The sequence below is a fragment of the Polypterus senegalus genome, unplaced genomic scaffold, assembly GCF_016835505.1.
Source record: "Polypterus senegalus isolate Bchr_013 unplaced genomic scaffold, ASM1683550v1 scaffold_1466, whole genome shotgun sequence".
In the NCBI taxonomy this organism is placed as follows: Eukaryota; Metazoa; Chordata; class Cladistia; order Polypteriformes; family Polypteridae; genus Polypterus; species Polypterus senegalus.
Window position 1 is genome coordinate 1 of NW_024383755.1, and position 20,905 is coordinate 20,905.

The window sequence follows — 20,905 nt, forward strand, 5'->3', positions numbered from 1 at the left end:
CATTCATCAAAACTTCCAAGACAAAATGGTGTTTGTTAGTTTTTTGAGTCTGTGCCTGTACAAGGAAACTGATGAATACTGTGTGGCCTGGCCTGGGGTAGACTTCAGGTCTGCTTCGTCATCTCTGAATAAGCTTCCCAGTCCGGCCCTGATCACAGTCAGGTTGAGGACCCTTTGAAGCTCACCAGAATAGGTCCACAACTTCATGAAAACGCATTGAGAGTAAAAGGCAGTCCGTACACACACAAACTTACTGGGCGTCTCGTGAAAAACCCACCAAAAGAAATGAACACAACGTCCGGCACATAAACAGGCGAGCTGCACTGGGTGGGCACCTCCACACTGTGGCTCCTGGTGCTCAGCTTTTTTATAATTTCAGATAAAAGCTGATAAACAACACCTTTGCACTTTGAGGTCAATAATAAAAAAATATATATGGCTTTGGCGACCCCTAACTGGCCACTTTAAAGAGAAAGCACTTCCGTCTGCCCAACATGCCCACATATTAACAGCCATACATTATGTGTACAGGCTGTCTCCTTCTACTTACCTGGTGTTGGTATTGGTGCCCCACTGCAATTGAAGCAGTCGACTGGCTCTGGAGATGCGTCTTCACCTGAAAGTTGGAATATCAAAAAATGTTTGTTTTAAATGGCATCTTTTAGTGTTTATTCCCAACATTAAAAACAATCAAAAAGCCATTCAGATCATTTCTTAATGGTGGTGCAGTTTTTCTTCCTCATCCCGAAAGGTGTGTGCGAGTTACTGTGTTTGGTCTTTTTAAATTGACCCCTAAATGTATGAGTGTAAGTGGCACCCTGTCTGGGTTTGGAGTCTGCCGTTCACCCACTGCTGCCAGGGGTGGGCTGGAATGGCCATTTTTTTCTTCTTTATTTACCTAAAGGCATGTTAAATACTCAGACATTGAGGACGGTGGAGAGAAATACCGACCAGGTGTCAACATCCACACTTCGGCGGTCCGTTTACAGGCTTGTGATGCACAAATCACCAACATTTTACCAAAGGAGATGGACAAGGACTTGTGTGGAAATTTGCTGTTCTCTCCTCTCAAAATGCAAGTTAAGCATGAAGCAGAAGGACTAATGGCGGATTGGGATTTCTGCGGCACTCTCGTGGCCAACCCTCCATCCTCCATATACACGGGAGGATATTTTGAGGTGTGGCTGCCAAGTTGAATTTCCACTGAATTCGTATAGGCACAGTATTCTTCAGGGTAATATCTAGTCAAACCACAAGATGGCGCTCCAGCACCTAGTAGATGTCCCCATTCCAACTCACTACTGAGGTTAGTTGGGACAAGAAATCACTTTGGGTCCACAAAATATTTTAGCTGGCCTGAAGTCCAGGGCCATCACTGTTTGTCACCTTAAAGCTTCATCCATAGCTGAACAGGGCAACATGAAAAAAGGGTCACAGATGAAAAACATCTGAATGGCAGACAACTGATTAGCTTCATCTCTACTATTGCTGTTCATCCTGGTGGTCCCAATTCTAAAAATAAAAATAAAAGCCACACAGATTTGATACTTTCCACACATTATATTGGGGTTTACCAAAAGATGGCAATTTCCAACTTTTAAGAGAAAGAACTTTTAGAAACCATAGTGAATAAGCCGTAACATGCTTACATACATAGACAAATAGTTAAATAAATAAAACAGACTTTATCACAGATCTCAAAAGAGGCACCAGTGAAGTCCTCCATGCTGAGTTAAACACCCAGAGCTCATGCAGTAGAAAGATTTCAAATTATTCCAAAGACGAATGAAGTGGGTGCCAGCAGATATGGTGGAATTATTTCTATAGAGAGGCACGGTTAGTTAATCTTGTACAAATGTTAACAAATATGTAATTAGAGAGACTGGGAGATACACAGAACAACTTACTGAGTACTTGAGTTCAGCAAAACGTCTTTAGAATATTAGAACAATCCAGACGAGAACAGGCTATTCAGACCAACAAAGCTCGCCTGTGCTAACCCCCTCATTGCACTTGGCACTTTATGGCTTTTCCCAACCAGAACACAGAAGCAAGACGGTCAGCCGACTCCATGAATTCTTTTAAAAAACAACTCAAAACTCATCTGTTCAGGAAGGCTTTTAGCTCTACTTGACTTCATTCCCCTTCTCTCAGTTTACTTCTCTGTCAAGATGCTCATGTAACCCGTATGTGTGTGTTGGACCATCAATTCTGTTGTCTGTTAGGCTTTTCTCTGAATTCACTGTCTTAATCTTCTTTATTTATTTATTTGCTTTGTACTATGCTATATACTGTATACCCTGCCATTCTTTCTTATATTCTGTAAGTGCCTTGAGCATGGGAAAGGCGCTATATAAATAAAAATGTATTATTATTATTATGTCCTACTTCATTCTAAATACGCAAGCAGGAGAGGACTTGGTATCCTTAAACTAGTGTGTTTCTATAGGAGTTTGCCCAGTGAGACACTACCATGCCCATTTAGGGTCGGCTTTCCTGGGATGGCACACTCTTGATCTTGAAGATGGTCAGCTCAGACAATGGATGGACAACAGGTCCTCATGTACAGTAGTCATATTGGCAGGCCAAGCATTCCTACCTAACCAGGCGACTCTGAGTGACTTCTCCTGAGCTCTGGTCATGGGTTCAAATTTCATTCTCCCCACACTTTACACTCCTAGATGTGTGTTCTAATCACACAACACACTTTTTTCAAAATAAAATATCATTTGAACAATAGTTCAGACCCACTGGTTGTGCTTATTGGGGTCCTCTCTGAATCAAATGAGCACTCCTGCCAAAGGTGGCTCTCCGTTGTGAAATGAAGGCAAATCAGCTGAAGTTGCATTGATCTGAAGGTTCGTTTAACGTGAAACTGACCATTCACTAAACTGACTGCACTTTACTAGAGGCTCACTCGCTCAGTACCAATAAGTGATGCCTATCGCTGTCTCTAGCAGGAGCAGATCTGCACACGCCGGTTCAGACCAGCTGATGTGATCAACTCGCATGCAGAGCTGGGACTGTGACAGTTTCACAACTGCCCGTAACTGGTCAGTTGTGAGTAACCACCATGATTGTAAAAGTGTGCTCCAAAGTAGACATACACCATACGAAATACAAATAGATGTGACCCGCACTCATCTAAGGACTTGCGCTAAGAACTAGCCGGACTGGTTTTGAAAGCATGCACAGCTCGTGCGATTTCACAATTTTAACCCTGACTCTGGTGATTCATTTAGGAAGTTGTATGTGTCATCTGAGGTTAACGAGGCCAGACTTCAGCAATTTTGTTAGGAAACTCGTGATGTGCGAAACCAGTTCTGTAAAATTCACATACTTGGTGGATGTCAGAGGCCTGCCAGAGAGGGTAGATAGGCGTCTCTCGTCTGTTTAACTGAACTAAGCAGAATCAATGAGTAGATGGAGGGATATTAACAATGGCAGCCGCTTTGAGTTCACCCACCAGCAGCACGCTATGAGTGAAAAAGTCCAGGGCTGCCCGTTCTGTTAAAATGATGACCACACAACTATTGCTATTAAGATCATTATAGGCATTCATCAGTTTTCCAAATTTGCCTTTCATGTTGGATAGTGAAGTAATTGAGCTTAGCAGAAACTGGAATCAGCTGGGTATGCCGATGAGCAGGAGTATTCAGCACAAGTCACATCTTGTCTCGTCTAGACGACTGCAGCTCTCTGTTAGCTGGAGTACAAGCTTGTGTCACCAAGCCGGTGCACATGATTCTAATTGCAGGGACACCTCTGGTGAGACACATGTCACTCCTCTTTTCAGATTACTGCAATGGCTCCCTGTGCCAGCAAGTATTACGTTCAAAGACTTGATGCTCACCTACAGAGTAGTCAACAGGTCAGCATGTATGGAATATGGAGACATTGTGAGGTCCTCTGCTCCTTCTCGACTACTCAGTTCTGCCGATGAAAGTCATCTGGTGATGCCACCAGTGTGTACCATAAAATCTCAATCTAGACCTAGCCGGTGGAATGAGCTGCCCACCTTCATCTGAACCTCCAACTCCCTCTGTGTGTTTAAGAAGTATATGGAGACTCTCATTTGGTGAATTTATGACTAAGCTGTTAGGTTTTCTAACTTTGGAATTGTAACTTGTTAATTAGGTCCAAAAACTGGTCACTAATTAAGAAAAGGGTTAGAATGAAAACCTGCAACCACTGGGGCCCTCCAGGACTGGAGTTTGAGATCCCTGCACTGCAGTGACCCGAGATCAATGCCCAGTCTACTCCTGCCGAGCATGAGGACTGTCCCACCCTCTGCCTTTCCTCTTTTGGAGGACTTGTGGACAAAGTAGTTGAAGATAACTAAAATGAGTCAATGCCACACATAGTGGGCAGGGCTCAACATGGTGACTTACCTTTTAATTGATATAAAAGGTATACACACACTGTGCAAATGTCTCCACATTTCCCAAATCTTAAATACCCCAGGGACATCCAAATGGTGGGATATAATTAAATGAATTCTTTGGTGACTCATTTGACTTTCCTTCCATTTCTGACCTTGCAGATTCATACACATCCACATTGAAGGTCCTCCTGGCCACCCAGACCTTTGAGTTGTTCCCGTATTGTTGTTTAAACGTTCACTTGACCGCAATATGCCTTCAACGGCACTGCTAAAATAAAACTACATTGGTCTGCCAAATTCATAACATAACTATGCCCAATTTCTACATCTCATGATGAAGGTTCTTGCAGTTAAAGTAACCTCAGTACCTAACCTCAGTACCCTGATGTTGGGATTTAACCATTTTTGATTTTTGATGCACTTAATAATTACATTTATATAGCGCTTTTCTAGCTATTCAAAGCACTTTACTCAGACAATGGGGAACCACATCAACCACCACCAATGTGCAGCATCCACGCACGAATGATCCGATTTCAGCCATTTATAGCGCCAGTAGGCTCGCCACACTTTAGCTATTAAGAGAAAAAGAGCCAATAAGAGACAGGGGATGATTAGGGGGCATGAATGACCAGGCTGAGATTGGCAAGTTAGCCAGGACACCAGGGTGGACCCTGCTCTCATCAAAGGATGCCCATAAAGAGTCAGACTTGTGATCTTCTCTGCCCCATTCAGCTCCCTGTGATGACATTTGCTGGTCATCATTATTGGCCGCCTTTGTCCAAGGTGATTCAGCAGATCAGTATGCGCCGCGGCCATTTACATAGGATTTTCATGATGTGACTGCGAGCCAGTGAAGGTATTCAACTGTTTGCCAATGCCTTAGTCACCATGTCAAGCTAGACCTGCCTGCGTGCTTTTTACATGCAAACATGAAAAGCAATTCATCAGCAGAGTAGTGATAGAGGGCTGTTTTGCAGCCCAACTATTTACTTAGAAGTTGGTATTAACACTGACTTGGTGTCTTGAAGGTGATATGGTGTTTATTTGCTGAAAGAGAAGAACAACTACATGAAATATTAAATGTTGAGAGTATGTAATAGCCATAACAGATTGACTGATATCCCGTTTGGGATCAAGGATAGTTCTTTTACCTGGCCTGGAGACCATTATAGAATGACAGCACAGATGGGTTCCAATCCTTTTCCCAGTCAATGAGAAAGAAGAATGGATGAACTGGGGGAAACTTTCAGCCAGGAAGAGTTGTTCCCCAGTGCGATAGGTGGCTGTGCTCTGCTGGTCTGGCTCCAGTTTGGACACCCGCAGGGTGACTTCTAGTTCAGGAAGGCAGCCCTATTGGGTTTTTCGTGGCAGTGCCCCCTGGTGGCCCCCAAGGAGACTCCCATTTGGTTTGGCATTTCCGCCTGACCCAGAAGTGTTTCTTGGGTACACTGATCTGGCACTATAAGTACTCCCAGGCAAGGATGAAGCTGCAGGGGGCCAGGTCCCCCCAAACGCTTCTGTGTGATCTATGTAAGTTTAAGGGGGACTCGCTCCCCTCCAGATCTTTGATTAATCATCAAATCGCTACAGGGATATCTCATTTTCTTTAGGTTCACTTAGGGACAGAACACAGAACATGGCACACCTCCCTGCCTACAGAAAAGATGTAAAACGTGTCCTTACATTTATGATACAGATTGCGTAGTTACACCACACTGCCGACTAGAACATCGCACAGAGGGATCCTTTACCTGCAGATCATCTAATGTGGCCTACCTTCATTCTCTGTATGAAATGTCCTGACACTGCACTCTATCTGGACAAACACTCCGCCAGAGAATGAACTTACACAGGTTCCACATCAAGCTTGGCAACACAGATGTTCCTGTAGCAGCTCACCTCAGAAGCCATGGACACTGCGAGGGGGACTTTAAAGTCACAGGACTTATGGGAAACGTCAGAACACAGCAAGAGAGACAAGAATGGGAAGTGAAACCCGTGCTAAAATGTAACACATTACAACATGGTGTAAATAGAGACAAGAGTTTTATGGCCAGATATGAGGATTGTTTGCATCTCTTGGACTGTCCCAGACAACTTGACTACAGACCCACATTGTATGGAAAAACTCATCAGAAACGTCAGTAGACTCTGTTGGACAGTTATCTTATCAAAAGATCTTGACTAGACATTGTTCTCCTCTCTTGCTAAACGAATCTTAGCCTGGAGAGGTTAACAATTATGAAGGGAATTAGTCCAGGGAATCGAGACTGTTATTTGAAAATGAGTTCAACAAGAACACAGAGACACAGTTGGAAACTTAAGGGTAAATTTCACACAAACATTAGGAAGTTTTTCTTCACAAAGAGAACGATAGACACTTGGAATAAGCTACCCAATAGTGTGGTAGACAGTAGGACTTTAGGGGCGTTCAGAACTTGACTTGATGTTATTTTATTAAGAGGATAGGACTGGCGAACTTTGTCAGGCTGAATGGCCTTTCCTCATCTAAAGCTTTCTAAAGGAAATCCAGAAGATTGCTGTGGCAAAAAACATCCTTCAAGCAGTTGAAATTCATACATCCAAACCAACACGTGACAATGGAAAAAAAAAAAAACAAAGGCAAGTGTGCTAAGGTGTTATGTTTGTTCTTGGTCACTTTATGCGACCTTTCCATTGATTTTCAGTCACAGATTTCATTCCATTAATCCTAGCAAGTCAGAGATAATCGTCTACTCTGACACTCCAACTACTCTGCGACTCGCACCTCAAACAGACCTGATTTTGGCTTTAGTCGTATGGTGACAGGGGAGGGAACAACCATCCAGAAGTCCAATGCACCGAATGCAGCAACGAAGAATAAGGAATGCAAGTGTTTTGGATCTCACAAACAGAAGAGAAGCTTGTGCACCTAACATCGTATGCTTTATGTACCACGACAGAATGGAGGGCAGGGATAGCTAGAGTGCTGTCTCCGTCAGGCTGCACACTATCGGCTCCCACCTTTGGATGTGGAAAGTCATAAGGCTGGCGTTACTTTTTTTGTTTTTTTATTTGAAGAAAACAACACTGCATACAACCAAGCCAAACGTATACAACAAATGACTTCATAGTCAAAATAGAAAAAGAAAAGAGCATCAGAAAGTAACAAAAAAAAAGAAAGCAGGAACAAAAAGAGGCCAAACCTAACAAAGGCGATTGTTCAGTTTGACATGCGGCTGGTGAGTCTGACTCAAGTCACTCAATGGGACATCGGCTTTAATGTGCGGCTGTGAAACAGGGACTGTGAGCAAAATAATGGAGGGCAGACTAAAGCGCTGTGACATGTGGCCTTTAAGGAGAATGATTAAAAAAAAGTTGTGATCAGATCAGTAATGAAGGAGTATTAAAGAGAGCACAGGACACCAAGCTGACATAAAGAACTGACAATTAAAATATTTGGGACATCGCCAGAGCTGGAGGCACTGAAAGTGTTGCATTGCTGCATAAAATCACTGAGAAGAGAGCAAAAGGAAAGCAGAGGAACACCATCGATGGAAATGCTGTGACATGATCTGCGAACGACAGGAGTTGCGATGACATTTTTAATATGGCAATGGAAACAGACCACAGTCACCAGTGTCTGCATCAGACATGGGAGTTGGAGATGAAGAACTGATGTATTCCTTCTGCCATGTCAAGTGTGTTTACATGCACACACATAATTTGGTTAAGGCAAGTAACCTGGTTAAGACAGAAGCCCGTTTTCGTAATAATCTGCGCTTAAATAATCAGGTACCCTTCTGGAGTTCCCATTTGGCAAAACGCTCCAGGATCATGCGACTGTGCAAAAAAGGGTTAACACATCATGATCAGCCACTGTGAATCCAAAAATAAGCATGGCACCAGTGATAACTGTTATTGTTTCATAGATAAGTTTAACCAAATTGTTTTATAGTGAGACCAGTTATGTTATATGGGATGGAGACGGTGGCACTGACCAGAAAGCAGGAGACCGAGCTGGAGGTGGCAGAGTTGAAGATGCTATGATTTGCATTGGGGGTGACGAGGATGGACAGGATTAGAAATGAGGACATTAGAGGGTCAGCTCAGGTTGGACGGTTGGGAGACAAAGTCAGAGAGACGAGATTGTGTTGGTTTGGACATGTGCAGAGGAGAGATGCTGAGTATATTGGGAAAAGGATGCTAAGAATAGAGCTGCCAGGAAAGAGGAAAAGAGGAAGGCCTAAGAGAAGGTTTATGGCTGTGGTGAGAGAGGACATGCAGGTGATGGGAGTGACAGAACAAGATGAAGAGGACAGAAAGATATGGAAGAAAATGATCTTCTGTGGCAACCCCTAACGGGAGCTGCTGACAGAAGAAGAAGTTTATAAAGGTTTCTGTTACTGTATTGCACTTTGCACACTCTGTGTGCTTCTTGCCTTGCCCAGTGCTGCTGTGATAATAAAAACACAGGTATTTTAACGTTGACAAGAATGGCGTTCGATTACTTGTTACTTCAAAGAGTAATCCGACTACTTAATGCATGTTCCTTTTCACTGTGCCCCCAGTACTGCTCTCAAGATTGTGTTGCTGAGCTTAGCACTGCACGTCCAGTTCATCAACACAAATTTAGCGATACTTACACAGGTGATTTCAGCCAGGAGAAGGAACGCGATTGCCCAAACATTTGCTTTCAACCAAGTATTAGAAATTAACATTTTATTTCCAGTTATTTAATTTGTCCAATTTACTTTTGAGCCCCATAAATGAAGGGATTGTGTTAAAAAAATGCTTTAGTTGCCTCACATTTTTATGCAATCTTTTTGTTCTTCCCACTGAACTAAAGCTGAAAGTCTGCACTTCAACTGCATCTGCATTGTGGTAATTTACAGAACCAAAATTAAAAACGGTGTCTCTGTCCAAATATTTATGGACCTATCTGTATATACTATTTGAAACTGGAAAAAAATCTAATTCTTACTTAGAGGATCTGAGCATAACATTTTCAAGCCCTGGCAGGTTCTTATCAATAACATTTTACAATAAGTCTTTACTGTAAATTGAGGAAGCAGATTCTCTCCCCTCTTTTTATTCTATTTATTTGTATTCATTTATTAATTTATCTATTTATGTATTTTTACTAGTTTAAAGTTTTGCTCTGCTGGCCTAGCTCTCTTTCTCGTGGGTGGGACGGATTTCTTTCGAACCTAGCTTTTTTAAATTTGACTAGCTTGTATGGAATGTTATTTGATTGTAATAAAATCAATAAAGTGCTAAAAAAACATTGCATGCATAAATTAGCAATAGTTGTGCTGCGCTGCCAGCTCAAGGGTTCTGCATATATACCTGTATAAGTATGGAAATCAGGGGAAGGGGTCGACGCAACGGCGAATGGAACCGCCTTGGTGAAATGAGCGCCGTTAGGTTAAAGGGGATGGGGTGGACGTAATGTCGCGCAGCACTGTCAAGAGCGATAAGGTATACATTTACTTATTTTCCTCGCGTGATTCCGATCCAGCGAACCAATGATCTTACACTAAGCATAAGTGAATATTCTGCGCATGGCTACTACAGCTGGGTGATGTCACGCTGGCCTTGTAAAGCATCATGGGGCGCTTAGCCGGGGGCAGGGCGAATTTCCTTTACAATATTGGGCAAAATATGGACCCGGCGAACACCGCATATTCACTTCGAGAAACGCAATGGCAAATTTCGCAAATGAAAACGAGTGATTAATCCGTTCAGACACCTTTAAGCTGCAAGTTGATAACGTCCATTCTTTACAACAACAATGTGCAGATAACGAAGCCGCGAGGTATCCTGTAACGTAAATACCGGGGGTGTTAATTCAGTCTGTAATTATAGAGCAGCGCTTACACGCGCGCGCGCACACGCACAGTCAAGAACCCGCGTTTCTCTATGACAGGCTCGCACGCGCGATTCGAAAGTTTTGACTGACTTGTACTGGAAATCCGAGCGGCGGACAGACGAGTAAAACAGGAAAATATCCCAAATATATAAGCTAATGTAACCGCTTACAAGGCAAAATTAACACAGAACGTAGCTAAAGCCATAAAGGATGCTTCTATATGTTAAGAGCGAGGGCTTTGTAAACTCGCCAGAGTTTTTCAGGGCAAGATTTTAAAATTTCAAAGCTTAATTCAGCGCGAGTTTCCTGATCGAATTTCATTGACGAATAAGTGAGATACATTTAAATAACATTGGTCCACTGGAGGACGAGTGTTTTAATGGGAGCAGACAGACAGACATGGCAATACCAGTTGGTGCTTCTTATATACGGATCCGGAATAAACAGCGCACCCGGCGAATTCTGGAGAGCTGGCCATCTGGTCAGTGTAGCTGCGATCACCTTGCCAATCAGTCTGTTACTTGTGGGTGATCAGCTGGAGCCTTTCCCGTACCTTGACGACGATAAACGGCACGCCTGCCATGTCCAGTTTGAAGGCTCGCGCCGCCGTCAGTTGCTGTTCGCGTCACTAACTCGTTCAAACTTCAACCCGATGATCAAAGGCGTCTGCAGTTTAACAGTCGGCCAGACACGCTGGGATTCTGTTCTAGATGCGGCACCATTAGGTGATTTGTTATCCTGTCCGCTCAGCGAAACAAATCAGTATAAAGAGAAACGAGCAAAGCTATGAGTTTGCATCTTATAGAAAACGCCACCCAAATGTATTTGTAAACAATCTATGAAACAAAATAATATTTCTAATATTGAAGACAAGTATGTCTCTTAGGGATAACGCACCGAGACAATGATAATATTACAGACCTGCCACAGAAACGGAAAAGTTTCTTCTTTAGCCGACTTGTTTGTCGGCGTTCTGAAATACCGGGAGAACCTGCAAACTCCACATGACTCTGTTACGGGATGCGAATCCAGGACTTTGGATCGCCAAGGCAGCAACAGCAACCTCCATCATCACCTTGTCAAGTTTCTAAGGGCACTAATGGCATTTCGCAGCATTTACAGCTGTTATATGGTGCCCGTCGTCAGACACACCATCGAGAGTATTTTACCGAGAGCATTTTACAGGTATCCCGATAGACGAAGGGTTTCTTGTGGGGAAATTTTTTAAAATGTTCCTCATGAGGGCAATACTAGGGTGCCGTCCGCACCTTGGGTTTACGAATTATTATCATCCCTAAGAACAAGCTGAATTTGCGTGCGGTGCTCCGTACCCCACAATTCAAATGAACTCACTTCGCGTGACGCCTCCCGAGTGACTTACCAGGTACATGGGACTCCCAATGACGGCTCCCAGCACTCCGGCCACTGCTCCGGCCGCCACGCTCTTCACAGGGCTCACTCTGCCCTCCGAATGAATGTAGCTCCCCGACTCGAGGATGGCGTAGGAGCCCAATCGCACCCCGTTCATTACGAACTGGTAATTGAGTGCTGGCACGAGCCCCTTCTGAAGTCCGCCTAGCCCGTCCACCTTGCCAATGGTGTAGAAAGCATGAAAGACATTGCGGTAGTGGATCTTGTAGGAGCCGGGTGTCTTCATTTCTCCCTGCAGCTGCATTCGCGTTTTCACCACTTCCAATGGATTCGTAAAAAGGCAGGCGCCGCAGGCGGCCACGCCGCTCAACACGAAGTCCATCTGTGGTGGAGCGCGAGTGTCCGTAGGAAAGGAGAAGTGGGAAGCACCGACTCCTAACAAGTAGCCACGCGACTGCCACTATTCTAACTGACCGGCGACTGGCAAGGAGACGACAGTCAGTGGGCGGAGTCTCAGTGCCACGTGGACCAATCAGAATCTTAAGCGCTGGGCCAGCCACTGTCGTGCCCCCGGAACTGGGCGAGGCTCATTCAGTAGCAACCACTGTGAAGAAACAATTCAGGGCTAAAACGAATCGGCGCAGAAGACAAAAAGCAGTCGAAGAAAACCCTTCGATGACCTTCAGGTTTCCCTGGACGTTTTAGGCGAGCTGCCAGTGTACGATCACCGCTGCTAGGTAACCCGTTCAAGTGTTGACGGCTCTTTTGTGCGGACAGAGTCACCTGACATTACGTAGCACACGATGCCAGACCGTTTCCGGCCCTGCGTTTCTTCCGCAACAAGGGGACAGTTTGATCTTAAGGGCGCTTTAACGACTCTCCATTGTATAATGGTGCCGCACGCTTCAGCGGCAAGTTAAATGCATTTGAGTCGTGGCCACTGAACATATTTGGCGATTACTCGGAATCCTCCACACTAACTTGCCACCCATTCATTTACTCCATCGAATTGCCGCGAAGACAAGGGGATTCAAAAAGTAGGCGGTGAAGGGTCGTCCGTGATCGGATTTGAAATTCAGATTTCAGTGTAAAGTATTGTCTCGTGTTACGGAAAGCGGTGAAATTCTGAAAGGCTGTGGACTGGGCAAAGGCGGAGATTTAGTGGGCTGTAAGGCAAATCAGGACAGCGAAGGACTCTTAACTTCGATGCCAAAATGTTGCTTTGTAACATAATAAATTGTCAGGCCTGTAAATTTTGGATAATGCAGCCTAATGCTCAGTTATTCTTCATGGCTACATATTATAGCCCAATTAAATTCCACGGGTGTGTGGTAAGAAGCTGCTTTGGATGTTTCATCAACACCAATGCTAACTAAAAAAAAGTGTTTTTTTTAGTGTGGAGCAGTGGTTGACAGGCTTGTCCCACATATTTCATTCAAATCTCAGCTTGGGCACCATTTGTGCAGTTGACACCTGTGGGGTTTGTTAAAATATCCTCTGGGTGGTCAGCCACTGTGTGTTGGAAGTCGACTGACTTTCCTTGCCAGAGTCCATCTTGCCATTAGTCACCGGCCTTCCGTAATTTCCCACTCACTTTCCTTTTTCCAGCACCACCAATGTTACTGAGTACAGTATCTTTCACTTATAGCTTGATACCATGACCCTGCATTCAGCTTCTTCTGGGAAGAACCAAATTCTCCAGCTCCCCTCCTGAAGCTCCTTCTTCTACTGGTACGGGGGCCAGGAGACTCTATTGAGACAGCCATATTCAGCAAAATGAGCTTCCTGTCCTGGCTGGTTTATAATCTCCAGAGTAGTTTCACACACTTAGATGCCACGTTTGGTTCGGTGCCAGCACACTGACTAGTGTCATCTTGAAGCTGTCGACTTTTACTTTAAAAGTCGTATAAAAAGTATTAATGTTCCTAGCCAGGAAAGGATCGCGTTTTACAAGCCTGACCTGTTCTACCCACATTTTTGTCTTATTTTTAGTTTGCTTTTTCCAATGCTTGTATTCCCCAGTTAGCTACCTAACATAAATATGTCAGACTGAAAATGCAGGTTGTGTCCTGTAGGAATATTCGAGACCCCCCAACCTCAGACACAACTCCTTATATTTTGTTTGTATTTTATATTGTATCTTTAGTACCTTTTCAGACAGGCTGCTTTATCTTACATACAATCAGAACAACTGCACTTGTTTTTCTTCTTTCTTTTCCTTCCTTCCTCCTCCTCCTCCTCAGGTCATCGTCCTTCTCCTCCATTTATGCTGGACTCAGAAATGTTTCTGTGGTGTAATGTGGAGGCACCAGAAGTACTCCTGTGACAGACAGAACTCTCAGGAGCTCCCCCTGGTGGCACCGACAGCACCTAACAGGACTGTCCAATGGGACTATAACTCCTGAGCAGGCCCCACTGTGACCCTGCAAGTGTGTGTATGGGGTATTCAGCCACCCAGCAGCTTGGGGAAGTACAGAGCCATGCTAGGCAGTCTGCTCCTCTGGGAAAGGGAACACAAACCATCCTGGTTGGGACATCTGTCCATCTGTGTCCTCCATCCATGATAAGGATCCTTCAGGTAGACAAGGGGCCAGTCTGTCCCTGCCTTCCTTTACAAAGTATAAATGGAAATATATTGATGTTTGAACAAGTGTTTCCATGAACATAATGGATTAAAGATTCACTGTTGGCTGCATGGACATGACGACTAAAGCCTACAATATTACTTTTAACTACTGAAGCAGATGTAATAATAATACTGATGATGATTATGATGACTTTTGCCTCATCACTTTTGTTGTCAGCAGCTTCTGCAGGTTAATGTAATACCACACTGGACATCCGGTTTAAGGAGGACGCTGCACACGATGATGTTGTGTTGAAGATGTTAGTGCTTATTAGCTTGGGTGGGCTTGCATTTCCACTACCTGACAGAAGTTTGAAATCAAGTGTCATATGGATCGTTGTAATTTCATTCACTAATAACTGTTACCATGTACATTAAATACAATCAGGCACCAGCAAGTACGTTAGAAGTCTCCAAACTGCTTGATGCTTTAAATATAACAACATGATGGCCGGAAAAGGGTGGAGTGTCCTCTCAGGGTTGGGGGAGAGATCCTGCCCCAAGTGGAGGAGTTCAAGTATCTCGGGGTCTTGTTCACGAGTGAGGGAAGAATGGAGCGTGAGATCGACAGGCGGATCGCTGCGTCGTCCATAGTGATGCGGGCTCTACATCGGTCTGTCGTGGTGAAAAAGGAGCTGAGCCGTAAGGCAAAACTCTCAATTTACCAGTCGATCTACGCTCCTACCCTCACCTATGGTCATGAGCTATGGGTAGTGACCGAAAGAACGAGATCGCGAATACAAGCGGCTGAAATGAGTTTCCTCCGCAGGGTGTCTGGGCTTTCCCTTAAAGATAGGGTGAGAAGCTCAGTCATCCGGGAGGGGCTCAGAGTAGAGCCGCTGCTCCTCCGCATTGAGAGGAGTCAGATGAGGTGGCTTGGGCATCTGATCAGGATGCCTCCTGGACGCCTCCCTGGTGAGGTGTTCCGGGCACGTCCAACCGGGAGGAGGCCCCGGGGAAGACCCAGGACACGCTGGAGGGACTATGTCTCCCGGCTGGCCTGGGAACACCTTGGGATTCTCCCGGAAGAGCTGGAAGAAGTGGCCGGGGAGAGGGAAGTCTGGGCCTCTCTGCTTAAGCTGCTACCCCCACGACCCGACCTTGGATAAGCGGAAGAGGATGGATGGATGGATGGATGGACACGATGGCACTCTGCTCACAATTTATCAGTCATTCCAGGTATTAATTGTGTAATAACTCCATTGTGAATTCTGTTCCAAGATGTCTGCAGTGTGTTCCAGCAGTGTTCTCCCATAAACGTTTAAAGATGTGTTACAGTTTCTCACATCTTAGACCGTTCATCACTTGGATGCACCCGGAGACCCTCGACCAGCCTGTTCTCTGTCCTCGTTACGCTGTGCGCGCTCAGAGAAAAATGATATAAGTTATCGTTTGTACTGAGTGCTCATGGGATATGACGATTGTACCACTGGTATGGTGACATATTTGTGCCCTTGTTATACCTACTGAGGACTAAATTGCCCATCACAGCCTGGTCATTCTGGCCCCCATAATCAACCCCTGTCTCTCTCTCTCGCCCCTTCACTACCTAATCTCTCATGTGTGACGTACACACTGGCACAAAAATGGCTGCTGTTGCATCATCCAGGTAGGGTGCTACCCTTAGTGGTGACTGAAGTGACTCCCTGCTCTCCATGTAAAGCACTACATAAATGTAAAGAATTATTAGTATTATTATTGAAGGTGCAGCAACAACTCACACCTTTATTTCTGAAAGGACGTCACTGCCACGCTCACCTCATACCTGAGTCTCCAATAAAGGACAAAGATACGCTGACGCTGTGGTAGAACAGATCAGATGAAGTTCACACAGAAATGGCCGACCAGTGATTACCAAGCGTCATATTTTTATTAACTATCTTATCATTAATGTTTTTTTGGGTTTTGGTTCTAATGGAAAGCTGCTCTATTGTTTAAATCTGGACTATAAGATGCATGAGAAAGGGACCAGGAAGGTCAGCTAGTTTTGCTAACTGAACAGAGAAGCTGTCATGGATTTTATCAGAACGACCAGAGGTAAGACGTCAGACGTAATCTTCTTTAGTTTACCCAATTCTCGGAGGTATAGTGACGGTGTGAGGTGACCTGGACATGTTTGAGAAGATGATGTCATTGTCACTCGGCCCCAGTGCATCATGGGATTGCAATACTATGGTTAATAATAACCAAATAAAGTCAAAAATAAACAACTTTTAAATAAAGCCTCCAAGAAAAGAACGGGTTAGAAAAAGTAAAAGAACGTCTTTTGGATTGTTAATCTTATTTACAAAAAAAAGTAGACCTCCGTTTATCAGATGTGTAATTATTGTATCACCCAAACAAAACATTTATAAAGCTGAGCTTAAAATCTGAATTAATGTTAGTTCAGTTCCAAAATAAATAAAAGACAGTCTGTGGAAGTAAGGCACACAGAGTGCAACTTTCAGTAATGCAAATTTTTACATTTGTTTAGAAAAACATCTGCTGATATCTATGAGGCTGTTTAAGAGATTTGCCTCACTTTTCTGATAAGTACATATTAATAAGTCTTTTGTCCTTTTAAACACTTCACTACATCTGGACAATGTATGACAAATAAATCGGAAGTCTCAGTCACTCCAAAGGGACATCTACTACAAACATAGCCCACAGAAGTGTAAATATTCACTCTTATCTCGTGTATCTCAATGGCGGCACCCTAACCAAACATTTTAAACATATGATTTTTATCCTGGGTAAACCTTCATACTGTATATGATAAAATATTTAGGGGTAACCAAGATGCCATTCATTCATTTATTGGCTAACCTACTTAGTCCTGAACAGGGTTTCAAGTGTACTGGACCCATCCCAGCCAGCATAGGGTGCAAGGCAGGAACAAACCCAGGACAGGGCGCCAATCCATTGCAGGGCAAACACACACCCACCAGAGCCAATGTTTAGCAATGCCAGTGCACCAAACCTGCATGTCTTTGGACTGTGGCAGCAAACCAGAGGACCAGGAGGAATCCCATGCAGACACGGGGAGAACATGCAGACTCCAGGACACAAACTTGGTCTCCTTACTTACTGCAAGTCAGCAGTGCTGCCAGCGTGGCACCGCCGAGATACCAACAGTATACAAAGTACACAATCACTTAATAAGGATTGGTACTTCAAGGATTAAACACCTTACTCACGCAATATCATTTTAAAAACATTTACCACAGCACTCATTTTTTTTATGTAATATGTCTCTATTGGGGTGGCGCAGTGGTAGCGCTGCTGCCCCGCAGTTAGGAGACGCGGGTTCACTTCCCTGCGTGGAGTTTGCATGTTCTCCCCGTGTCTCCCACAGTTCAAAGACATGCAGGTTAGGTGGATTGGCGATCCTAAATTGGCCCTGGTGTGTGTCCTGCGGTAGGTTGGCACCCTGCCCGGGATTGGATTCCTGCCTTGTGCCCTGTGTTGGCTGGGATTGGCTCCAGCGTGACCCTGTGTTCGGATTCAGCGGGTTGGAAAATGGATGGATGGAGGTCTCTATTGCTCCTGTAATATTCACAGGGAGTACAATTATGCATGAAAATTAAAACCCTGGAAAACCGTTAGAAAGTTTATTAACTCTACTTGACATGTATTTTTAAGTTATAATTGCAGTGTAGAACAAATTAAGAAAACACAAATCAAGACAGACAATGGAGGAGGAAGGTCCCCATGTATACTGCAACATTTCAAACATTGTTCAATGCAAACCATTTTAAAAGTGTTTTTTTCTTTTCTTTTACTGAGAACTCCAATGTTTAGACCTTCATTTTCACGTCTGTTGATCATCACTTATTTAAATTAATGCCATCAATGGGACTTTCCCGTTTACTGAATAAGGTTCCAGAAATAATGTAAAATAATTTGAAATATTCTGAATAATAGAATTCAGTATAATAGAAATAAATGAAACCACATGCATGTTGAGTTTGGTGTTTCCTTAATCTAAACAATGTTATGTCCTCTTTCTTTTAATGATCGAATCCTGTGTGCGTGTGTGTGCCCTGCGGTGGGCTGGCACCCTGCCCGGAGTTTGTGCCCTGCCTTGCAGCTTGTGTAGGCTGGGATTGGCTCCGGCAGACCCCCCCCCCAAACCCCCCGTGACACTGTAGTTAGGATATAGCTGGTTGGATAATGGATGGATGGGCGAATGGATAATAACTGACTGGTTTGGGTTTTTTTTTTTATTGTTTCTAAAAAGAGCTACGCCAATAATAATATAACCAGAAGCTCTGACTCCTGCCTCATGATCGGGAGAAGGTATACTAACAGCGATGTCATCGTCCTTACACTTATAGGGTTAATCAACGTTACAAGTTTTGCCGTCAAATAAATGCGTCAGAAGACGGACGTTGAGCACTGGGGGCGTGGCGTCGAATGACAGAGAGGCGTGGCGTTCGAATCTTCAACCTGCAGCAGGACAAAACTGGTGAGGAGGGCGGGGCTAACCCAGCTAACCCAGGCTAACCCAAGTAACAAGCCAAGCAGGCATGACTGAAGGGAGCTGCTGGACTCTGGACTGCACCCGGCTTGGCCATCACTTAATCTGCGTTTGAACAGGAGGAGGAGGAGGATGGGACTGGGACCCAGCGGTGTGTCCGTCTGTACGCCCCGTGGGAAGACCTGGTGGGGGAGGCGGTGAGTTCTGACTCCTGGTCCTGGCAGCAGCTAAGTGCAGAAGTTGAAGTGGCTCTGCCGCACTGCCACGCGCACGGTGCCCAGGTAACGAAGAAGCGGCACGTCATGCCCTGCACGCTGCCTGCACTAGTGTATGCAACAGCACACCGATTGCAGTGTAGTGCAGACGCTGCTGAGGTGCACAGCATAAACATTTCTCTGTGCTCTGGTCTGGACACATTTTTCTAAAGAAAATAAAGATGTGAACCTCTACAGAGCGCTGCAGTAATGCGTCCTGACAATGAGATGACGCCCTCCTAGACCCTTCCCTGGCTAGCCTATACACAGAATGCCAGCCTGGTTACAACTACCGTGCCAATCAGTCCGTTACTTGTGGGTGAGCAGCAGGAGCCTTTCCCGCCTGCCGTCTCCGGATTGAAGGCTCGCGCCGCCGTCAATTACCGTTCACGTCACTAACTTGTGCAGACTTAAGCCCGATAACTAAAGGAGATCTGGCGTCTAACAGCCCACTGAACACGCTGGAATTCTGTTTTGGAAGTGGCTTCAGGAGGCACCAAGAGGCGATTTATGTTATCCTGTCCGCTCAGTGAAACAAATGAGCAAAAGAGAAATACACAAAGCCATGCGTTTGCATCTTATGGAAAACGTCACCAAAATAATTCTATTTGTAATACTGAAGACAAGTGTGTCTCTTAGGGATGACACACCGAGACAATGATGGCATTACAAAACTGCCACAGAACGGAAGATTGCCATTGTAAAACACCGGGAGAGCCTGCAAACTCCACACGACTCTGTCAAGCGATGCGAACCCAGGTCTTAGATCGCCGAGGCAGTAGCAGTAACCCCCATCATCTCCTTGTCATGTATTAGAAATCGCGTGGCATTTCGCAGCATTTACAGCTGTTATATGGTGCCAGTCGCGGTGCACACCATTGAGGGCACTTTACAAGTATCCTAGTAGACGAGGGTATTCTTGTGGGTACAGGCGTAAAGTGTACATTTTAAGTTGTTCCTCATGAGGGCAATACTAGAGTGCCGTCCGCACCTTGGGCTTACGAATTATTATCTTTCCTAAGAACAAGCTGAATTTGCGTGCGGTGCTCCGTACCCCACAATTCAAAACCACTCACTTCGCGCGACGCCCACCGAGTGACTTACCAGGTACATGGGACTCCCAATGACGGCTCCCAGCATTCCGGCCACTGCTCCGGCCGCGACGCTCTTCACGGGGCTCACTCTGCCCTCCGAATGAATGTAGCCCCCCGACTCGAGGATGGCGTAGGAGCCCAGTCGCACTCCGTTTACTACAAACTGGTAATTGAGTCCTGGCACGAGCCCCTTCTGAAGTCCTGCTAGCCCGTCCACCTTGCCAATGGTGTAGAAAGCATGGAAGACATTGCGGTAGTGGATCTTGTAGGAGCCGGGTGTCCTCAGTTCACCCTGCAGCTGCATTCGCGTTTTCACCACTTCCAATGGATTCGTAAAAAGGCAGGCGCCGCAGGCGGCCACCCCGCTCAACACGAAATCCATAGCTGGTGGAGCAGGAGTGTGCGTGGGAAAGGAGAAGCGGGAAGCCGCGATTCGTGACAAGCACCCCAGCAACTACTGGCGTCTCGCGAATAAGTACAGCAGCTGGGGAGCCGGCGACTGGAAAGGAGGCGACAGTCGGCGGGCGGGGTCCCAGTGCCACTTGGACCAATCAGAATCCTAAGCGCTGGGCCAGCCTCTGTCGCGCCCCCGGAACTGGGCGAGGCTTATTCAATAGTAACCACTGTGAAGAAACAATGCAGGGTTAAAACGAGTCGGCACAGAAGACAAAGCAGTTGAAGAAAACTCTTCGATGACCTTCAGGTTTCCCTGGACGTTTCAGGCGAGCTGCCAGTGTACGATCACCGCTGCTAGATATCCGGTGTTCTGACGATTTGTCCTACTTTATCGAAGTATCCTACCGTAGTTTATTTAAATGGCAGATACGGTATATACACCGTATATGTCACACCCATCCGTT

At 45.1% G+C, this 20,905-nt stretch overlaps 1 protein-coding gene across 3 annotated transcripts; it reads right to left on the minus strand.

Moving 5' to 3' along the window:
• Positions 1–11: 11 nt before the first annotated feature.
• Positions 12–20,544, minus strand: LOC120521607 (solute carrier family 25 member 35-like). 3 transcript variants are annotated; one of them, XM_039743115.1, is made up of 2 exons: positions 20,056–20,544; positions 12–616 (listed from the first exon to the last, which is right to left on the minus strand). In XM_039743115.1, exons 1-2 carry the CDS (start codon positions 20,425–20,427, stop codon positions 506–508), a joined length of 483 nt encoding a protein of 160 aa, XP_039599049.1. In that variant the 5' UTR covers positions 20,428–20,544; the 3' UTR covers positions 12–505. The 3 variants fall into 3 exon arrangements, with proteins under 3 accessions (XP_039599049.1, XP_039599048.1, XP_039599050.1); XM_039743114.1 differs by lacking the exon at positions 20,056–20,544 and adding an exon at positions 11,620–12,106; XM_039743116.1 differs by lacking the exon at positions 12–616 and adding an exon at positions 17,732–17,763.
• Positions 20,545–20,905: the final 361 nt, after the last annotated feature.